General features: G+C 69.1%; 1 protein-coding gene across 1 annotated transcript; it reads right to left on the bottom strand.

The window, feature by feature from the left end:
* Window positions 1–48: 48 nt before the first annotated feature.
* On the bottom strand, window positions 49–15,666 carry MICPUN_62353 (predicted protein; the record flags this gene model as incomplete). Its single annotated transcript, XM_002504790.1, has 1 exon — window positions 49–15,666. One exon carries the CDS (start codon window positions 15,664–15,666, stop codon window positions 52–54), a length of 15,615 nt encoding a protein of 5,204 aa, XP_002504836.1. The 3' UTR covers window positions 49–51.
* Between the last annotated feature and the right edge of the window lie 1,461 nt (window positions 15,667–17,127).

The raw sequence follows: 17,127 nt of genomic DNA, 5'->3' as shown, positions 1-17,127 counted from the left end.
TAAAATTACACTCGACGGCGGGCGATCGCGCCCCCCGTCGTCCCTACGTCATCAGTCCTTCTTCTTCAACTGTTTCCGCGACGACGCGTTGAAGATCGACTCCTTGGGTTTTTCCCTCACCGGAGCCGCTCCCAACACCCCGAGGGGATCGAGCGAGTCCCCCGACAGCAAGTCCCGCGTCTGCGTCGACGGCGGCGGGTTAATCGCCGGCGGCCTGACCGCCGGCGCCGGCGCCGAGGGCACGCCCAGCCCGCCCAAACCCCCCAGGGGATCCATCCTCGCAAACGGATTGACGTCCTTGTCGCCCCGCCCGCCGCCCAGCCGCATCGGACCCGCCGCGGCGGATCTAGGCGGCGCGGGCGCCGGCGCGGGTGCTCCACCCCCGGAACCCCCCCCGGACAGACCGAACGGATCCCCCGCGTTGTGCGTCGGGCGCTCGTCCTCCTCCAACCACGCCTCGTACACCCTCCTGTGGTCCACGGCGTGCCTCGGCGGCGGCTCGGGTTCGCCGACGCCGCCCCCCGTCAGAAAATCAACCGCGCCCATGAGAAGGTCGTCGCCGCTCGCGCCTCGCGCGTTGAGCGCCGCCTGCGCGCGCCGCGTCGCCTCGGCCTCGCGCTCCCGCTGCTCCCGCGCGACGGATTCGAACATCGCCGCTCGGCCGCGCAGACCCTCCTTATTGTCGGCGCCGGATGAATTATTAACCGCCTTGTTATTGTCGGCGCCCTTTCGAACATCGCCGGCGCCGGGATCCAGGACATCCTCGGGGAGCATCTGCGAGGCGGGAACCAGCTCCAGTATCCCGTCCGCGTGCGTCGGCGCGTCGAAACCGACGGTGACGTGCGCGGTGCCCAGCGAGTTGACGATCCAGATGGACGCCGGCCTTCCCCCGCCGCCGCCGTTATCCCACACCAGCCGCGGCTGCGACGAGGGCGATTTGGTCCACCGAGTCGGCACGCACCGCATCGCGGTGAGCGGCGGCGGCGCGCTGCTCGAGGTCAGGACCATGCCCAGCGCGCTAAACCCGGGCGGGGACACCGCGGCCCACGCGTAGGCGGCCGTGTGCTTCCACTCCTGGCCCCAAACCTGCCTGAACCGAACCGGGTGCGGAAACAGCGCGTCGATCACGCCCGCCATGTGAACGGAGCCAGTCATGGACCACGCCTTGTTGTCCGCAATCTCCAGCGCGTTGGCCGGCTGACCCACCGCCCTGGTGGGGTCGTGGTAGGCGGGAACCGCGTAGGAACCGAGCGAGACCCGGTCGCGGTTGCGGGCGAACGAGCTGGTCTCGATCTTGGCGTTCCAAAACGACGCGGCCCGGCGGCACCCGCTCCCCTCGCTCATCCACGTTCGCTCAAACGCCCCGTGCTGCTTGAGCGCGAGCCTGAACCCGCCGAGGATGTCCCTGGACAGCGGCACCCCGAGCGTCGCGGGATCGCGGGACACCGGCGCGCGGGGTCCGTCCGCGCCCGATTTGGACGGGGACTTTTGCGGCGACCGACCGGCGAGTGACCTCGCCTCGATGCGAACGCGCCCGGCGCCCTGAGCGCCGTCAAAGTTGATGAGGTCCTCGTCGCCGCCCCATCCATCCGTCCCGGCGGCGCCGTCCGCGCCGAGCGCGCCGAGTGGATCGGCGATGGAGTTTTGTGCGTTCACGGCGTTGTTGTTCATGGCGTTGAGCCCGAAGATGTCGTCGTCCATGGCCGCGGATTGCGAGGCCAAAGCCGAAGCCGACGGGACGTCCGAGTCGTCCCCATCACCGATTACGTAATCGTCGGGCCCAAACGCCTCGGTGAATTCCTCGAATGACACGAAGCCGTCGCCCGCCTTGTCGATCTTCCCCGCGAGTTCCATCATCTGGGACGGGGTGATGTCCATGCCGAGCCAGGTGAGACCGCCGTAGAGGCCCTCGTAGGTCAGGCGGCCGAGCTGCTCCCCGTCGAACGCGCGGAAGGCGTCCAGCAGTCGCATCTTGTGTTTGCGGAGCGCCGCGCGAACACGAGCGGACGTGGCCCTCGACGCGAGCATCGCAAACTCGTCCGCGGTGGTCAGCGCCTTGGCGAGGGGCGTCGCCTGCCACGGCGTCTTGGCGCGGCGTCGCACGGCTCGGACGCGCTCGAAGAATTCAGCCCTGTCCGCGCACGAGTTGCCCTGCAGCGACCGGAGCAGGAGCGATAGCTCGTGGTCCTCAAAGTCAACCTGCGAGTCCACGAATCGAAAGCACTGCGTCGCGGTCGCCGCCTGGAACAGCTCCGCGGGCTCGTACCCGCTGGTGGCCTCGATCAACGCACCGCCGCCCCCGGGCGCCGCGATGCGAAGTCCAACCTCCGTGGACGCGAAGGGGACCAGCTTACCGTCGCCCGCCCCCTCGAGGAGCTCCCGCTTGGCGCCGTGCATCGCCGCCCTCAGGGACTCAGCCTCGGCGAGGGACAGCGCCACGTAGTACCGCCCGTCCTGGATCCCGTATATGTTCATGTTGCGAACCGCGTTCTTGAGATCCTCGAGCGTCACGCCCGCGTCGGCGCCGCCCGAGGCGTTATTCGCGATTCGCCGAGCCAACGCCGACAGCGCCGCCTCGTCGCCTCCGACGCACGCATCCGCCGAGCGAAGCACCTCCCTCAGCTGCGACTCGTCGAGCCTGCCGATGCCGGCGTCGTCGAAGAGCGTGAACGCGGACTGCAAACCCGCCTCTTGTTCCTTGGTGAGCTCCCTGGGTTTCCAGCTCGACTTGATGCGTCGCTTTCGCTTGGTGGCCTGAGCGAACGCGTCCACCGACTCCTGGAAGGCGTCCGTGACGCTCTGAAGGAAACTCTTCTCCCCGCCCTTGTCGGGGGTGCTCAGGAAATCTTCCAGCTCCGCGTGCGCGGGGTTGAGGGAACCCTCCTCGTCCTCCGGGTCCTCCTCGCCGAAGGTGACGGTCATGTCGGGAACCCAGTCCATGACGATGATGAGGTTCTTGAGCCGCCTGTGACTGTTGAGCGACCAACCCAGACGGAAGTAGTTCTTGGAGAGGTGGAGGTAATCCGGGAAGGAAAGCGTCGGGGTCTGGTGACCGATGCCCATGAAGAGGCTGAACTCGTTCAGCGGGTGGAAACCGAGCGAGTTACCCGAGTTTGGCTCCTCCTTCAGGTCCCCAACCCTCCACCCGCGCTGCGTCTCGTCGTCTCTCGAGTACTTCAAACGCTCAAACTCCTCCTCCTCGCGCTCCTCCTGCCGCTCCTCCTCCTTCTCCTGCTCTCGCTCCTGCTCCTGCTCCTGCTCCTGCTCCTGCTCCTGGACCTGCTCGCCGTCGAGGTAGCGCTCCCGTTCGCCGCTTCCGCCGACGCCGCCGTCGAAATTGTCATTCTCCACCGCGTCAGCGTCGCCGGCGGTGCCCCCGGCGTTGGCGAGTAAGTCCGCGATGTCCGCCAGCGGGCTCCTGCCCGCGCCGACACCCCCACCGCCAACCTGGGCGCCGCGGAGCTTAGCGCGGAGCGCGGCGGTGGATTCCTCCGTCTCCGCCACCTCCCGCAGGATCTTCTGCAGCGCGCGCGACGCCTCCGGGTCGTCGATGAGCAAACTGGAGTGTTCGCTCACCGCCATCGCCAGCCTCTTGGACGCGAATCCGCCGGTCGGGACCGCGTTCGACACCACGAAGGACACGCGCTCCCTGAAGACGTCGAGGAACTGCTGGTACCGCCCGATCCCCGCGGGCTGCACGCCCGCGACGGCGATGCCCGCCTTGAGCAACCCCCGGTACGCGTGTTTACGCCAGATGTTAGCCGCGCGTTGCTCCGCGAGTAGGCCAGCCTGGACGTTCTCCGATCGCATGCCGTTGACGACGAGCCACGCGAGGGCGTCGCGGAGCCGTCGTCGGTCGGCTTCGCGGTGTTCCCCGGCGTCTCGCAGCTGCTGGAGCTCGGCGGCGCGGCCGGCGGCGCCCCGGCCCTCGCCCGCCGCGGCGGCTGACGCGATGAGCTTCGCAACCTCCGGCACCACCAGGAGCTCGAGCCGCTGGCCCCGCCCGATCTGCCGCATGCGCCACGCACCCTGAGCGTAGTCGCGAAGGGTCATATCCTTGCCGAGGGTGAGCGCCGCTGTGGCTCCGGGCGCCTGCCTGATGTCCATCCCCGTCGTGTGCACCTGATCGTAAAAGGTGAATCGTTTGGACGAGTCGAGCGCGGCGAGTCTCGCGAGCGGCACCACGTGCCACCCCTTGCGCAGCAGCACCATCTGGCAGTCCCCTTCGTCGAGGAACACGCACCCTTCCGCCCAAACGAGGCCCTCCTCGAGCATGAACCTGGCGACGGCGAGGTTTGAGAGGCCGGTGACGAGGGCGCCGACGTCGATCAACGCGTGGACGGGCGGGTCAGCCGTCGCGACCGACCGAAGCAAAGAGCGAACGTCCCAGTCGCCGCCGAGGTCCCGCGCGCTCACGACGTCCACGTCGGTGAGGGTCGCGAGCACCTTGGCGTCCGTCCCGGGCTCGAACTTCGGGGCGCCGAGCTCCAGCGGGAGCAAATCGGAAGGCGTCCCGCTGAAGCCGAGCCTCCTCGGGAAGATCAAGTCCCCGCCCAGCTCCTGACCCGTCGCGCTCAGCTTCATCCCCTGATGTTTCGCCGTCTTCGGGAACACGTAATCGTCCAGGTAGAACTCGATCACCTCGGGGACGAGCCGCATGAGCCGGTAGAGCTCCTCCACCTGGTCGCCGTCGCGAAGGTCCACCAGCTGGAGCGGCCAAACCTCGTGCTCCGAAGCGGCGAGCAACGCAGCCGCCGCCTGGACGTGCGCCGCCGAATCGGACGAGTGCGAGTGCGACTGGGACGAGGTAAGGGCGTCCGCCGCCGACGCCGCCGCCGCCGTCTCGAGGCTGTCCGCGGATCCGTCCATCAGGTTCACCGCTGACGAATGCGAATGGGACCCGCGAGGCGCCGCCCCCGAGACCAAGCCCGAGATGCGCGACGCGCCCACAGACGTCACCGACGCGCGAAGCTGCGCGCCGGTGCGTCGCGCGGCGGCGGCCGCAGCCTCCCTCGCCTCGCCGCGGACGCGTCGCCCGCACCTGCGGACGAACTCCGCCCACCTCTTGGCGCTAGGTCGCTTACCGACGGGCCCAGTCTCCTGTTCCAATTTTTCGAGCAAGCTTCGGAGCACCCTTCGGAAGTCGCCGCGTCGAAGGCCCTCGTGCCTGTAGGTGCATATTGTCAGGCCGATGACGACGTCGGGGTGCGAGAACTCGTTCGTCTGGCTCGGGATGTCCTTGCCCACGAACGGCACCGCGAGAAGGCGCCTCGACGTGGGCACGCGCGAGCCGTTCGCGGACTCCAGCAGCTGAACGTCCTTGGCGGAGAGCAAGCCGTAGGATACCCGGTTTATCTTGGACAGCACGTGCGGCAGCAGCGAGCACAGCCAATCGCGAGCGAGGTTGATCATCTTGAGAGAGTCGTCCTCGGCCTCCTTCTCTATGATCCTCGCAGCCTCGGCGGCGCCCTTGGACCGCGTGAGGTACGCGCGCATGTGGTGATCGGCCACGCCCCGAGCCGCGCCGTGAGCCCTGAGCCACAGCTCGGCCCACTCCGCCAGCAAGGGCATGAGCTCGGCGTTGTACCAGGATTGGTCCAGTAAGACGACGTGGGGAGTGGACTGCACCCCCTTGGTCTCGACCGCGCGGTTCACAACCTCGGCGATGCGCTTGACGATCCCGGCGGCTTCGTTGGAGCCCTGCGCCTCCTCCGCGGCGGCTCGGCCGAGAGTGCACGCGAAGATGCCGTCGATGAGGAAAAAAGGAAGCTTCCACCGCAGGCCGTCGCCGGACCTGGACTTGGAAAAGTCAAGGGGCACTCGCCTGCCCAGCGGCCAGTGCAGCTCCGATCGCAAGGGGTGGAGGATGAGGTCCACCTCGTCCAGGATCAGGACGCCCGCGGATTGGAACAGCTTGACGATTTCCGCCGCGACGGCGCCCTCCTTTCGCATCTCGGCAATCTCCGACGGGCGAAGACCGCCAGCCTCCGCGACGCGCTCGGACCTGCTCCTCGTCTCGCTAGACGCCTCGAAGAGAAGCGTGAGGCGCCCGATGTGCCCCTCCACCAGGCCCCCCTCCATCTTCGCCACCATGCTCTGGTCGAGGAGGTGCGCGCACTCCAAAAATTTCAAAACCAAAGACTTGAGCGCCGTCGGAGTCGTCACCACAACTGCCCTCGCCCTCTTCGCCTTGCGAAGCGCGTACAGCGGCGCGGGCGTCAGCGGGGTGAACCTGTCGAAGCGCAACGTCAGCACGGACCTCCGCACGACGCCGGCGAACGCTGAGCGCAGGCAGGACCTGGAAAATTCCAGGAGGGACTGCGGCACAACCTGCGTCACCAGCGCGTCGTCGCTCGCGAGCATGAAACCCAGGAGCGGGCACACCACCGTCGTCTTACCCTCGCCCATGAGCATCTGGGCGCACTCGCTGCGTCGCTTCTCGTCCAGCGCGGCGGCGGTGAAGTCCCGCACCAGCTGCACCTGCCTCTCTCGCAGGATGATGCCCTGCGCGTACTCAAAGACGAGCATCCGCGGGTCGTACGTTCGAGAAAAGCCGGACACGTCGGATGGGTCCACGTCAAAGTAGAACCTCCTGGTTCGGAGCAGGTTCGCCAGGCCCTTCGCGGCGAGGCTAACCTCGAACACGCAGGCGTCCCGGCCGGCGATTGCGACCGTCTTGGGCGCGGCATCGAGCGCCGCGAGCGCGTTTTCGGCCGCCAACGCCGCCCTCGCTCCGAGCGCGTGCCTCGAGATGAGGAGCAGCGCCTCGGCGGCGAGGTGAAGCGCAGCCTCCGCTCGAGTAACGTCCACCCCCGGCGTGATCTTCGCCAGCGTCCCCGCGCCGTCCCTCGCGAGCAGCGCCTCGATGAGATCGTCGAAGGTGGCCTCCGCCCACGCGCCGGACCTGCGGTTCAGGCCCAGTCGGAGCATGGATCGCGCAGCCGCGGGGTCTCGGCTGAGTCCGTTAGCCGTCGACGCGGCTGCGGCGGCGGCTTCGCGAGCGGCGGCGACGTCACGCGCCATCAAGCCTCGGATGGCGACCAGGATCTGCCGCAGCGCGCGTCGGGCGTCCGAGGTGGCCTGCCCGGTGGCCTGCCCGGTAACAGCCTCTTCGGCGATGCGCGCGGCGTCCGCCGGGGTGAGATGCTTGAGGTGAGCCCTGGCGAGCACGTCCCTAACGTCGGTGGATTTTCCCGACGCGTTGATCTTCTCGACGGCGCCCTTGACGTCAGACTTGAGCCGTTGTAACGTCTGCCTCGCGATCGGGGTCGTCGCCGCCGCGTGCTGCCCGACGTCGAAGGGTAACCCGCTGACCGATCCCAGCTGCGTCGATTCGGATTCGAGCGCGGAGATGCGAGCCGCCTCCAGGTCCGCCGTCTCGGACCCGGCGTCGAAGTACTTTTCGAGCCCGAGCTCCGCCATCGGCTGGTCGACGAGCGCCGCGAGATTCGTTCGCTCGAGGTTCGGCCCGCCCCACGGACCCGCCTCGCCGCCCAGATGGTGCGACAGCGGGAAGACTCGCGACGCACGGTCGGTGTCCTCGAAGTTCGGCAGCGCCCACCTCGCGGCGTCCCGAGAGACCCCCCCCGACGTAGCGCCCGACTGCTCCGGCACCTCCACCATATCCGGCGCCGCGTACCCTCCCCGGCGCAGCCACCGGGTCGCGAGCGTCATCGGGATACCCCCGGGCTGAGCCGCGCGGTCGCGCAGGTAGGGCTGGACCCTTCGCATCAGCATGCCGATCGCGCCGTCCTGCGTGAACATCGCGCTGAACTTGGCGCCCATCGTTTTCTCCTCAACCTTGGGCGCGTTCTTCGCGAGCGTAGCCGACGTGGACAATATTCGGAGCACGGACATGAGCGTTCCGCGCTTGCATGACTGCTCCGGGGGCACGAAGCGCATGAGCGCGCTGCCCCACCTGTGCGGGTCGTCGCTCGGGAGCACCCGCAGGGGCACGGATCCGTTGAGGAGCTCGTAGAGGAGGGGAAATCCGTGAGAGGCGTCGAGGGCGAGCGAGCCGCCGTCGATCCATTCGCCAATTTTCTTCAGCGCGGCGACGCCCGTCACCTCCTTCTCCTCGTACTGCGAAAACGAGTGTTTGAGCCCCCCGAGGGCGCCGAGCGGTCCCTCGCCCGTGATGCCCTCCTCGAGCGCGCTCCTGTCCTCCACGGCGTCGTACGTGCTCTGCTTGGGCGCGTCGGGATACGCGAGGGGGCACGCGGATTTGGCACCCTCCACACCGGCGGCGGCGGCGACCGAACCGTTGGCTCTCAGATACAGGTAGCTCCCCCGGTTGGACATGAGCGGCGAACGCGCCACCATCTCCGGGTCGCACGAGTCCAGGAGCTCCTGCTCCTCCCTCGCGGAAAGCCTGCACGACGCGCTGACGTGCCGCCACGACCCCACGTACGAGCGTAACTCCTCCTGGGTATCCCACGGCAGTAAGGACTCCGCCGGGGTAGCAAAGGCGGCGACTGAGAGTCGGAGCCGAGCCGCGCACGCGTCGGGCGCGGGGTCCATCGCGACGCCGGCGAACGCCAGCCACAGCTGTTGCTCCTCCGGGGTCGGAGCGTTGTCCGAGACGCACAGATCGGACAGCTTGCACACGTCGGCGTAACGCCTCGCGAGGAAGCGAAGCAGCGCCAGGTACAGCGCCGAGGGCAGCGAAGCCGCGGAGAGCGCCGCGTGCCCGCCGTGAACCGGGTACACGTAGTGACCGCCGCCGCCCTGGAAGGCGTTTCGCGTCCACTCCGCGTCCCACCGGTCGAGGACCATGTCCGTGCCGAAGCCCTTCGTCCCGACCGCGGCCGCCTCCTCCGCGGCGACGACGGCGACGTCCTTGGCGGCTGTTCCGTTTTTGGAGTTGCTCGCCGCGCGATCGAGCGCGGGCCTAGGCGCGGCGCCCGCGGGGAGCAAGACGCTGAGCGCGCCGTCGCGCCCCTCCAGCAGCAGCGAGTGGGGTAAACCCACGAGCAGGGCGTCGAGCTCGGGGGAGCGCCTGGCGGAGAGGAAGAGACCCGCGTGCTCCTCGCATTCGAGCCGGACGGAGCCGCCCGGGCCGACGACGCCGCCGAGGCTTTCGTCGCGGCTTTCGGCGGGGTCCTCGGCGGTCGCCGCGAAGGAGATGCCCAGCCTGGGAAGCTCGATTCGATCGATCCCGACGACGGATCTGTGAGTGGGCTGGCCCTCGGTATCGCCTCCCTCGCCGCCGCCGATGTTGAGCGCCTTGGCGGCGGACGCGAGCGCGCCGATCACGCCGCCGCCGCCGCCGAGGCGGCTGGCGTCAACCGGCGCAGCCGTCCACGCGAGGCAGTGCGCCAGACCCTCGACCGCGGCGAGGCATCTGGCCACGGACCGCAACGCCACCGCGGCCGCTTTCGTCTCCGACGGCGTTGAGGCAGCGTCAGCCGCCTCTCCGAGCACGGCCGGCGCGTAGAGTAAGTCGATCAGAGTCAACTGCCCCTTCACGTGACCGACTGGGATCTTCGCGCCGGGCCTCACCCCGGGAGCGTCCGCGTCGTCGTCGTCTTTGCGCAGCGGGATCCTTCGAATCACCGCGGCGTGCTCACCGACGCCGGCGCTGAACGCCCCGGCGACGTCGGCACCCGCGCCCTTGACCAGCTTGGCGTGTATGACCGACCTCGGGTGAGACGCGCCCGGCACCGGGTCGCCGTGAAGGTCGCCCTTCTCATCCTGCCAAAACGCGTAATCCTTCAAGATGGCTGCCGGAATCAACCCCCGCAGGTGCCTCGCGGGCACGAACTGCTGCCTGCCCTGCTTCTCCGTCAGGTGCCTGGAGATGACCAGCGACGAGGACGCCGCCCCGAGCCGCGTCGAGGAGAGCAGGTACCGCTCAGCCGGATCCTCCAGCGCGGGGTGACCGTCGGGGTCCACGTCAGCCAGACACCACGACGCCGACGAGGCAAACACGAGAGCCCTGCGCCACTTTCGTCCGTGGCTCTCCACCCTGTACACCTGCACGAGGGGCGGGTCCCGCAGGACGACCACCTCGGTGAGGGCGCCGAGCTGAGCGGGGGGGGTCGCGGGGTCCCTCTTGTCGTCCTTCTTGTCTCCATCCTTGGCCGCGGCGGACGCCTTGGCGACGGCGGTGGGGTCCCCCGGGAAGCGTTCGTTCTGCCCGGGTTCGAACCCCCACGCGTCCGAAGGCGGGCCCCCAGGCTGGCCCACCCCGGCGGGCATCTTCGCGAAACCCGCGAGGTGCGCGATCGGCCCTTTCACCGTCTGCACGGGAAGGAACAGCTCGACTCCGTCCAGGTACCCAGCCGCGGGTCCGGCGGCGACTGGATCGAGCCGCTCGGAGATCCATCGCTCCGATTCGGCCAAGCCGACGGCGCCGACGGACGCCGCGAGGTCCGCGACGCCGCGCGCGGCGCCCGCGAGGCCCGCCGCGATGTCCGTGTCGGTAAACAGGGGCTTATACGGCCTGTTGAACGGCAGCGCGGGCGCCCGTGCGTCCTTGTCCCACAGCTGCACGTCGTGTCGCAGGCCCACGAGTCGCATCCAGAGCCTGTGTTCGGTGCGCTTCACCTCGGCGCAGTGCACGACGACGCCGTCGACGCCGTCGTCGTCGTCGGATTCGACGTCAGAGTCCCCGCCCCCTCCGTCGATGCCCTCGGCGCCGGCCTCCTCCCCGCGTCCGGCGTTGGCGCCGTCGGTTCTTCGGAAGGTATCGCCGCGGGGAGCGTCCTCGGCGGGAACGTCCGCGAGCGTCTTCGACCCTCGGGTCGCCTTGGCCTCGATGTGAGACGCCAGCAGCGTCTGGCCGAGCGCCGCGATGAAGTCGGGCATCTCCCGAACGCTGTGCTGTAAAGCCTTGAGCCTGTTCTTGCGCACCGTGAATTCTCCCAGCTGCGCGTTAATCTCCATCTCCACGGCCATCGTGGTCACGGATCGCATCCAGTCCTCGTACGATATCCCCGCGGCTCGGGCGTCCGCGGACACGGCCGCCGCGCCGGTGAGCGCGTCGCCGCCCAGGGAGGATGGGGAGACGTCGGAGTCGCCGCCGGCGTTGGGCGCGCCCGCCTTGGGGGGAGTCGGCGGCTGAGGGGAATTTTCGTCGGCGGGTCGCGTCACGAGCTCGACGCCAGCCGCAGCCGCAGCGCTCGCCGCCTCCGTCTCTGGGATGAACCGTCCGGCGCCTCCAGGACCGGGGACGCGCACCCAACGCCTGTCAACCTTGCGCAAATCGGCGTTTGACTCGACCTTGACCCCGGGAAGGACGGTTTCGACGGGCTTTTCCTCGGGCGGCTCCTCCTCGTTTTTCTTCTTCCCGCCGAACCATCCGGCGAGGCCCTTCTTGGGCACGATCTTGTTCTCCTTATCGGCGTTGGCGTCGCCGTAATCGTCCAGACCGCTGCTGTTGAGCGTGAGAACGCGGACCACCTCCTCGAGCACCGCGTCAGCGAGTGCGGGGTTCCGTTCCATCCACGTCAGCACCGACCGGCGCTGCCGCTGAAACAGGTCAAAAATCTCAGACGGCGCAAAGCCGAGCGCGTCGTCCACCCGCCCCGCGTCTGTCGCCTTACCCCGCAGTTTACTCCCCGCCCCAGCCTCCGCGGCGTCCACGAACCTGTGGTTCACCAGGATGTACGCCTGCGCCGTGAGCAACGTCTGCGCGGCGCGGCGCGTGATGGCGTGCGGGGGGGTACACCAGTGAAGGTAGGCCAGGTGCGCGTGAATAGCGCACGCGGCTCGATTTTCACCCGACCTCGCCGCGTTGTGGAGCCACCTTTTAAGGCAGGGGAGGACGCGGTCGTCCAGGGCCCTGCGCAGACGATGAGCGGCGTGGAGCAGAGGCGCGGCGGCGGCGGGTGGGCATCGCACGCCGCGCGCGCCGGAACCACCCGCCCATCCCCCGGGTCCCGGACCCGGCCCCGGCGAGTCCCGCCGAGTCCCGTCGACTCCTCGGCTCTCCGAGAAGCTCTCCGAGAAACCCCCCGGGCCCGAAGCCTCGACCCCGTCAACCTCGCCGCCCAGCCCGGACTCCACCAACGCGTACCGCACGAAGCAGTGCATGCGCGTCATCAGCCGCACCGCGTAAAGTAACCCCGCGGCGCACGGCGAGTCGTGCCGACCGGTGTCCAGCTCCAGCGTCATCGCCAAAATCTCCTCCGCGGCGTCAATGAGCGGCGCCGGAGCGTTGGAGAGCTCGTGAAGGAGCAAACCGCAGGGCGTCGCCATGTGCGCCCTGGACGGCGCGGGGACCTCGGAGGGAACGTCCACCGTGCCCGGGGGCTGCCAAGGCCCCGGTTCGAAGAAGCACGCGTCGAGAACGCCCTGAACGTCCTTGTGACCGAGCGCTCTGACCCGCTGGGGATCCGCGAAGTGTTTCAGCACCAACGGCACACGAAGGTAAGGCGCGGTGAGGTACGTCAGCAACAGTTCGGATTCGCTCGGACGGAGTAAACCGTCGAACGTCGGGAGCTTCTGCAGGTGCAGCACGTCCTCCTCGGAGTTGACCTCCTTGCCCGCGAGGTTGCTGGGGTTGCCCCCAGACGGAGGGCAGCGCGGTCGCTTGTCGCCAGACCCGAAGAGGCTGGCGAGAAAACCCCCGCCCATGGAGGACCGCCACCCGGTGCCCTTATCACCAGAGTCGCCCTCTTTCCACGGGTGAACCTCCATGCGCCGCGCGAACCCGTGCGTCTCGAACCCTTGCCCGGGTCTATACTTCCACCACAGCGCGGCGTCCCTGGGGCGCCACCTGCGAAGCTCGGGCAACGACTCGGACGTGGGCGTCATCAGCGCCTTGAAGAAGAACACGATGTCGCGCATCACCGGCATCTCGGGGTAGTTGTCGCCGAGCTCCCTGCTCTCGCCGGAGAGGTAGAACGGGAGTTCGTCGGGATCCATCGGAAAGCCCATCTGCAGGCACACCTGCGATAGGAGCCTCGCGTCCCCCGCGCCGAAATCCGCCGATTTCTCCCAGCGAAAAACCATGTGATCGTCCGTCACCGCCTCCTTGATCCCGTGGAAGTAGTCCAGCACCTGCGTCAGCCTCCCCGTGCGCTCGGGGCAGTGGAAGCGGAGGTACTCCGCCTCCACCCCGAAAGGTCCCATCTCGAACCCGAACGGCGTGACCGGTCCGTCCGCGTCGCCGCTGTAGTGAAGGCAGAAGGGCGAGGGATGGTCGTTCACCCTGAGACGCAAAATCGCATCCGCCGTCGTCGCAAAGGACGCGAGGGTGAGGAGTCGGGCCGCGTCGAACGACCTCGTCGCGGTCATGGACAGCGCCGCCGCGCCAAATTGCAGGAGCAAGAGTCTGAGACACCTCAGAAGCTCCGCCTGGGTCTCGTATCGGACCGTTTGGGACGCCCAGAAGCACTCCGCGCGACGCCGGGGATGCGTCAGCGGGAGAGGAGCCGGGAGGACGCTGCAGAAGAGGTGCGTTAACAGAGACGCGCGAAGCTGAAACGTGTTCGGCAGCAGCTCCGCCTGGTTGGCGAGGAGCACACAGCAGTGCACGGCCTTGCGCATCGCCCCCGAGGCTTCCTCGACGGTGGCGACGCTGTCGGGGACCAAGGTAAGCTCCACCGGGCGAACAATCGGGGGAGCCTGCTCGGCACCCGCCAAAGCCTCGATGTCCTCGTTAGACTTGGCCAGTCTCCCGTAGAGCGGCGCCGAACAGGCCGCGCTAGGCGTGCGCATGTCGGGGAGATCCGCGCGAAACCCGCCCGCGATCTCGTCGCCGTCGTCCACGGAAGCCTTCAGCAGCGGCGGAGGTAGCAGCGCCGGCTGACGCAGCGCCGCGGTCTTCTGGATAACCGCCTCGACGCATCGAATAACCCTCGCCAACGTCTCCGCCTCGACGACCGGTCCGTTGAACGCCTCGAGCTGCGGCAACGAGCTCAGAGTGTCATCCAGCCCCGGTACCACGGGCGGAGCGCCGGCGATGTTCGCGAAGGGGTCGGCGCCCATCCCCGCCGCCGCCGCCGCCGCGCCAGCCATCCGGGCAGCCTTCTCAGCCGCCTCCCGAGCCTGTCGGTGCAGCTCCCTCGCCTGCATCTGCATGAACGTCGCGACCCCCGCCGCCGCAGCCTCCTGCGCCGTGGCGTTCGCGAGCGCGTCCGCGTACGGGCCGGCGGTCGCGGCGAGCGTTCTGCACGCAGCCTCGAGCGCGGCGGCCGGCGCGGCTCCCAGGACGTCGGCGCTCGACGAGTTCAAATCCTGAAGAGCGGATTCGACCAGGACGTGTCTGACGCCCATCTCGGCCAGCGCGTCGGCACGACGGGGGTGGACGCCCTCCGCGGCGGCCACGCACGCGCGCGCAGCCTCCAGCGCGAGCCTGGCCCCGGACGCGTCACCCCCCCGGGACACGGCGGCGAGCGGGTGCCTGTGTTCGACCCTGTCGCCTCCCTCGCCGACGGCACCGACGGAGCACATGAGCGGCCGCTTGTTAAAGAACGGCAGCACCTTGCCGTAGATGTGCTCGCTCTGCTTCTTACCGGGCGCCGAGAAGATCAGGGGCCTGTAGAGTAAGGCCCACGAGGACGAGTCGAACAGCGTCGCCGGTTCGATCTCGTCCAGTTGGATCGTGTGCATGGCTCGAAAACCGTCCAACACCGGGTCAGCCTCCCGCGGGTGATACTCCAGCCCGTCGCCGGTGTTGGTCACGAGGAGGGAGAAGTCGGCGTCGTTACGGCGCACCGAGTACACCAGCGGGTGCCCGCCGTTCTTGGTGCACCAACCTCCCGGCAAGAGCAGCGTCCGCCCCCTCGGAAGATTACGGCATCGCTCGACAATCTCCTCGAGCCACACCAAAAACCGCGTGTTGTCCTTGCTCCCTGCGGGGCACGAGAGGGATAAATCCCCGAGCGCGACGAGCCCCTGCCTGGCGTCGGCGAGGGCGTGCTGCTCCGCCTCCGTCGCCGGCATCATCAGCTGCCCCAGCGCTCTCGCGACTTCGGTCGAGCTCCGCACCAGCGGCCGAAGCGCGCCATCCGCGGAGCCCGTGGAGAGGGCGACGCGGCGACGATCCCTCGCCTCCGGGGTCAGCATCCCGTCGGCGAGTAAGTCGATGAACGCGGGGGTCTCCCAGACGGCGCCGGGGACCGCGGGTATGGCGGGCCCGCCCAAAGGGCCGCACAAACCCGCGCGTTCCAGCGCGCCCAGGAATCGCTTCCGGGGGGCGATCTTCCCGGCGCCGCCGCCAGCTGTGTCGCCCCCGTTCAGGTCCAGGTCCGCGGCTCCGGACGCGCCGCCGACGACGCCCGCCTCGCCGTCGCCGCCCGCCGCGGCGTGATGCCGGTTATCGGCGATAGCCTCGGAGAGGGCCGTGACCCAGCTGTGCATGACGGACGCGTTTTCGGCTTCCAGGAAGAAGGAAAACTTGGCCTTTGCGAGTTCGGCCTTGTCCTTGGCTGGGGTGGCCTGGAACACGAAGACGCGCCTGCCCGCGAGGGACCTGTCGAGCCCGTGGTCGATCAGCGATGCCTCGTCGTCGAGCACCCGCACGGATGACCCCGCGTGGACGCGCGCGATCCCCCTCGGTTTTTCGTGGGGCTCGTCCGAGGTGAAGTACTTGAGCGCGGCGGTTCCGTCCATGGGCTCCTGCCAGAGCTCGAAGTACCGCCTGTGCCACTGCTTGCCGCTGCTGAACGCGGTGGACTGACCCTTCTTGGTGAGCCATCCGGAGATGACGAGCTTCATCGCCGCGGACGGCCCCCCTGAATCCCCCCGCTTCACGCCGCCTCGACCCTCGGCCCGTCGTTGTCGAACGCGAGAATGGGTTGGAGAAGGTGCTCACTGGCCCGCGCCCCCTTCCGATTCTGACCCCGTCTCCCACGTCAACACCCCCGGGGTATCCGTACACTCGGGGCGCCGGATCCCTCGGCCGCGGCTCCTCGCCGCGCCCTTCGGTCGTGTACACTCGCGCGCGAACGACCCGAGTCGACGCGGCGCGTGGGTTTGTGCCCGCCCCCGCGGTCGACCCGATCCCCGAGGCGACGTCCAGAACCGACGGGGCCCGACACACCCTCGGATCGTCCCGCCAGGCAGACTCTACTCGATCGGACTCGAAGCCGCCCGCACTGCGAAACGCACCTCCGGGTGGAGGTGGGGGCCTGGGTCGGGACCGGGGCGGAGGGGAGAATGGCCGCCCCGGACTCCCTGGACCTCATATACGGCCTGGATGCGGCGGACTACTACGGCGCGCCCTACTTCGTCAACGACACCGGCAACTTCGTCACGCGGTCCGAGGCGGACGCCTACTACGCCGGCAAAGACGATTGGGGCAGAGATTTGGACGTTGACGACAGCGATGGGGGCGAAGAGGAGCGCGACGCTCGGGGCGACCGAGGGACGGCGACGAACCGTTCGAGGGACGAGCGGGCGTCCGCGGCGATCAGGGAGATGACCAGACGGCGTCAGCGCGTCGTCGGCGGCGGCGGAAACGTGTTCACGCCGCTGCCCCGCCCCGACGCGCACGTCCGCCACGCCGACGGCATCGGACCGGCGCCCGTCTCGACGTCCGGGGTCGACACGAACCCGCCGTCGGGGGCGCGGGGGGGCGGACGAAAGAAACGGAGAAAGGCCCGAGGCGGGTCCGGACTCACACACAGGGACGGCATCGAGCGGTTCTGCCGCAGGATCCTCGCGTGGCGCGTGGACCACCTCGCGGCGAGCGACGCGGACCCGTGCAGGCTCGGACTCGCGCCCCTCCCGAAACCGTCAACCACCTTCCGAGACGCGTCCGAGTACTACGCCGTGCACGAGGCGATCGCCTTCGAGGAGGCCAGGGCGACGCTCGCGAGATCCCTCGCACGTCCCCGCAACCCGTCGGTCCCCGTCATCCTGAGGGACGCGGGCCACGGCGGAGGGGGCGGGGGGCGGACGATGCCGGCGGGATTGCACGCTTGCGTCGCGCTGGAGGCGACGAGAGATTTCGCGGGTGGCGGCAACGCCTGGGGCGGGGGCGGCGGCGGACGCGCCGCCGCTCGCGACGACTGGCGGCGACCCGGCACCGTGCTGGTGCTCCGCGACGGGAGCCTGGCGCGCCCCACGCTGGCGATCGTCGCGGGCGCGAGCGTGCGGATGGAACGAGCGTTCGACCCCGAGGGACCGGGATCGGGACCGGGATCGGGACCCGGGACAGGGTCGGGACCGGGGATG

The sequence above is a fragment of the Micromonas commoda genome, chromosome 11 (genome assembly GCF_000090985.2).
Source record: "Micromonas commoda chromosome 11, complete sequence".
NCBI lineage: Eukaryota > Viridiplantae > Chlorophyta > Mamiellophyceae > Mamiellales > Mamiellaceae > Micromonas > Micromonas commoda.
This window is presented reverse-complemented; position numbering and strand designations above follow the sequence as displayed.